General features: G+C 33.2%; 1 protein-coding gene across 1 annotated transcript; it reads left to right on the top strand.

Annotated features, from left to right (window-relative positions):
- The first annotated feature begins 587 nt into the window (after positions 1-587).
- LOC107866380 (vacuolar-processing enzyme) lies at positions 588-4485 on the top strand. Its single transcript, XM_016712464.2, has 9 exons — positions 588-808; positions 1871-2035; positions 2137-2293; positions 2464-2546; positions 2655-2878; positions 3175-3223; positions 3442-3648; positions 3774-3980; positions 4067-4485. Exons 1-9 carry the CDS (start codon positions 641-643, stop codon positions 4202-4204), a joined length of 1398 nt encoding a protein of 465 aa, XP_016567950.2. The 5' UTR covers positions 588-640; the 3' UTR covers positions 4205-4485.
- The last annotated feature ends 405 nt before the right edge of the window (positions 4486-4890 follow it).

Here is a 4890-nt window from a genome sequence, read left to right as displayed (position 1 = left end):
ATTGTTCGGATTGAAGGCCATTTTATCCTGGTAGGAAGATTCCATAACCTCGGGTACAGTGAGGGGAATTATTCCTTAAGGACACTCCATGAAGTCAGGGGACTTGGTCTTAAAATTCTGTTTCATCTCTTTTCTGAAATTTAACATACTTCTTGGATAGATTATTTATAATCTTGTGTTGAAAATGTTAAGGAACTTCATAAGTGTTCTTGTTTATACATGAACTTCTATTGAAGTTGTTGCTGCATTTATACAGACTCTTCTACCCGAAACGTTATAAATAACATTAATTAATTGATTTTGGTCATTGATGTGCATCACCATACCAAAACAACGAAAAAGAAAACATAAGTATATATTATGGGTAATGACATGAAAATTTTGTCGTAGTTAACGGGGAAAATTTTCTTGTAAAAGGAGAATAGATCTATTTCAATATTTGTCATTGTCTAGATATATTTCGTGTTTTTTTTTTTTTTCTTTCCCTTTAGACCTTTGAAATCTACGTTGTCCTCATCAATATGTCTCTAGTGTTGGCTTTAAGTAGTTTGAACTCCTATAAATTTCTCATACACCAATATAATTCATACAACTTCATAGTCCAATCATATTTGTTTGTTAACCACAAAATCACAATACAATGATATTTAGGTACAATATCGGTATTATTGTACTTGTTTTTGTGCTCTCAATTTGGGCCAGCGTTGAAGGTCGTAGTATCTCTAAATTCGTAACTGAAGAAACAGTAGGGACCAAATGGGCTGTCCTAGTTGCTGGCTCTAATGGATGGTGGAATTATAGGCATCAGGTTATTATCGATCCAAATATATATATATATATATGTGTGTGTGTGTGTGTGTGTGTTTGTTTCATTATATTATCTAATTTTTCTGATTGTTTTGCTAAGCTTTATGATGTTATAATTGTCCCAACGGTAGTTAAATGTCATTAAGAGAGAGTACACAAATTGGTGAACTTTCTTTCACAAGTTTGAACTAAAGCACGTTTGGTTTTATAACTATTTAAAAAAGTGAGTGATAAATTAACAATAAAGTTACTGGCTTTTAACATATGAGATTGACGTTTGATTCTTATTGAACTCTTTTTTTACCCTTTCAACTCATGTTTTCTCAAAGGAACATGCGTATTTGTTTACGATTAGGTAATAGTTAACTGCACTAACTTACACAGACGCAAAAAGATCTCACTCTTTAAAGAACTAATGAGGTTCTGTCCCTTGATATTTGTAATGCATTATAGTCCTCTATATCTATCTACTATCTAATAAATCCTAACTTCAACCATTCAATCTCCCTCCATTTATTTTTGGCATAGTAAATAGAAAAAAGAATTGTATGTGGCCTATTTGTCATTTAAGAACTTTGCCAATAGCCTAAGATAAGTAGTTGTTTGCTACGTTTCTCGGACTTTTCAAAAATATTGACGGGTGTATGTCGGATCCCCAAAATAATTTATTTTGAAGAATCTAACACGGGTGTAACAACATTTTTAAAAAGTTCAAGCAATTTAGGTTATTCATATAGTATTGAAAAATATAATCAGTGAGCTTAAAAATCCTACTTTACATTGAAGAGTTTTTGTATTAGCCTTACTTTAAAAGACTAAACCATGAACAGAAATGATTAAATACGTCTTTCACTTTTTATTCTCCAAATGACTCGTAAAATTAGGAACGCATTTTATTCCTCTATAAGTTTCGTACTTTCAAAATATCAACATTCCCTATGTTCTTTTCTTGTATAAACATCAGGAGCTAAAATTTAGTGGGGACGTTTCATAATTAACTTTACTTCATAAGACCAAAAACAAAAATGGTTTCTTATTTTTGGTCATTGATTTATTTTGTCAGGCTGATGTATGCCATGCTTATCAACTACTCAAAAAAGGGGGTCTCAAAGATGAGAACATCATTGTATTCATGTACGATGATATTGCTAACAACACTATGAATCCTAGACCTGGGGTTATCATTAACAATCCACGTGGTCAAGATGTTTACAACGGTGTCCCTAAGGTTAGTCAATTTTGTTCACTTTTTGAGCAATTTAATCCCTCAAAAATATTTTTTCAAGATTATATGTGTGCTAATGAAGGAGTATTTTTTTGTTGAGGCAGGATTACGTGGGTGACGACGTGAATGCTGATAATTTTTTCAATGTTATCCTTGCAAATAAAAGTGGCATTACTGGGGGAAGTGGGAAAGTTTTGAACAGTAGTCCAAATGACCATATTTTCATCTACTATACTGATCATGGTGGCCCTGGTATTGTCTGTAAGTAGCTTTAATTCTCACAGTATTCTCCTGTGTAATTAATATTCATAATCTTTGCTTAGTGTTGTCTACACAAACGAGCCGTTATAACTCACTTCCTACAGAGAAGGTTTCTTGTGGAATTTCCAATTGAATGCTCTTAACTAATTTCATGCTATTATAATTATCAGCAATGCCAACTGGAGTTGTCTACGCAAATGATCTGATTAACGTGTTAAAAAAGAAGCATGCTTCGGGAACATATAGTAAACTGGTAAGTGGCAACTTTGCTTCTTTCAGTTTTATTGGAGCAAAAGAAAATTTTAAGTGGAACTTTTCAGTCTAATATTATCATAGATGATGTTTTCTTATGCATGTTTAGGTGTTTTATTTAGAAGCTTGCGAGTCTGGAAGCATGTTTGACGGTCTTCTTCCTGAAGGTTTAAGTATTTATGTCACAACTGCTTCAAAACCCAATGAAAACAGTTGGGGAACATATTGTGGTGCGGGTGATGCACGAGATCCCTGCTTGGTAGAGTGTCCCCCTCCTGAGTTTAAAGGTGTGTGCTTAGGAGACTTGTACAGTGTTGCTTGGATGGAGGACAGGTACACACAACTTTTCTAACCCCCTCTAAGGGAATAATACGTGATTTAAAGGCTTCGAAATTATGTATTTAAAAGTTACTATTTGTTGAAACGTAAATAAATTTTTTTAGATTTCTTAATTTATAATAAACTTTCACACACTGAATTTAGTGCAACCCAATAAATAATGTAGGCTAGAGCTTGGCTACATTCGTTCCTGATCCCTTCTCGTCTAATGAATGAGCAAAAATTAAGTTGATGTAATTTATTGATTTTATGCTTAACTAAATGCTCACATATGTTGATTTATTGATCAGCGATGTTCAGAGTCGAGAAACTGAAACTCTAGATGAACAGTATCATAAGGTAAGAGCTTGTACTATTCTCGATTATGTACTGTATGTTCTAACCAATTTATTCAAATACAAAAAATTATATTGTCACATATTCATATTCTTGATTATGTACAGTATGTTTTATCTAATTTATTCAAATCAAAAAAATTATATTGTCACATATTCAGATCCTAGGCGTCATACTATATTCATGTTTTCTTATAATTTCAATGTGGACATTATGAACAGATTGCAAATAGAACTGCAGCAAACCTAACATATGGCTCACATGTGATGCAATATGGTGATATGGAGTTGAGTTTTGATGCTCTTTTCCAGTATATGGGTGTTGCTTCTAAAAACCACACTTATGTTTCCGTGGATTCCAAATCATTCTCAGTATACTCACGAAATGTAGACCAACGAGAAACTGAGTTTTTCTATTGGCAATCTAAAGTATGTATCTTTTTTTTAGCAACACAAGTCATAAAATTTTATATAATTTGACTTATTAATTGCGAAATAAAAAATGTTAGATTTTCTTTTTTTTTTTTTGATTAATTATTTTGTAATGTTGGAAGTACCGAGATGCTCCTGAAGGCTCTGATGAACATTTTGAAGCTCGTGCCAGACTTATTGAAATTGTAGCACATAAAAGTCAAGTGGACAATAGCGTAAAACATCTTGGAGAGATTTTGTTTGGAGTTGAATATGGTAGGGAGACATTGCAAAGAGTCCGACCTGTTGGACAACCACTAGTTGATAATTGGGATTGCCTTAAATCCTATGTAAGTATTTAGCCTAATTATAATGCATTTTTCTTTTTGTTCCTTTGTACAGAGTGAGATTTGTTTTTTTTTTCTTTCATGTATAGGTCGCGAAATTTGAGGCACATTGTGGAAAATTAACCTCATATGGAAAGAAACACATACGTGGTATCGCCAACATATGCAATGCTGGAATTGAGAGTGAGCAAATGGTTGCTGCAACTCTACAAGCATGTCCCCCTTAGTAGGGATGAGAGCAATCTTAGCAAAATTTACTATATGTTGTGCTTGTTTGGGTCATGCTATGGCTGCAAAATTCCACCTTGTGTAGCTTGCAAAGTAATAATGTTAATTAGTTCTTCCTATTTGAAAGATGTGCAAGTAAAAATCCAAAAGTTTGGAATTAAATAGAGATTGTAAGAAGGTTCAATATTTTGTAGTTTTCACACTTGATAAATATTATGCAATTATCAAAAGAAAAAAATGTCGAAAACGTAAGTCAAAAGCAATCAAGATGTTTTAACAATTTCGTCATAAATGGCTTCCATTATGAAAGGGCATTTTCAACCTAAAAATCCCGTCAAAAATGCTTTCTACCCCTTGAACCCTAAACCTATGGAAACCTTTCATCACTGTTACCATGGCAATGGCTACCGATGGTCGAACATAATTACCCAGTAGAGAAGCACAGCTCACAGTAGGAGAACAACCACAAAATACTCAACCATATGCCAAAATATTTCACTCTAGTGAAGACACAAGCCCGACTAAATCTATACCTGTTAAATTTTTAACTTATGTTCATGGAGAACCAACAACTGTGAGATGAAGAGGAAATTGATTTTTAAGAATTGACCTCCATAAATAGATGAAAAAAACTGACCTTCAGAGGTTGATTCTCGAAACAATATTTGACAAAAGCGACCTTTGA

The sequence above is a fragment of the Capsicum annuum genome, chromosome 3, assembly GCF_002878395.1.
Source record: "Capsicum annuum cultivar UCD-10X-F1 chromosome 3, UCD10Xv1.1, whole genome shotgun sequence".
NCBI lineage: Eukaryota > Viridiplantae > Streptophyta > Magnoliopsida > Solanales > Solanaceae > Capsicum > Capsicum annuum.
Note: the sequence above shows the minus strand (reverse complement) of the source record. Positions and strands in the feature narration are given on the sequence as shown.

Excerpts from the sequence above, each read along its gene's own strand:
- LOC107866380 (XM_016712464.2), top strand. The coding sequence starts at position 641 with ATGATATTTAGGTACAATATCGGTATTATTGTACTTGTTTTTGTGCTC. Across the intron at positions 2,036-2,136 it reads TTTACAACGGTGTCCCTAAG|GATTACGTGGGTGACGACGT; the intron begins GTTAGTCAATTT and ends TTGTTGAGGCAG. Across the intron at positions 2,879-3,174 it reads GTTGCTTGGATGGAGGACAG|CGATGTTCAGAGTCGAGAAA; the intron begins GTACACACAACT and ends TTTATTGATCAG.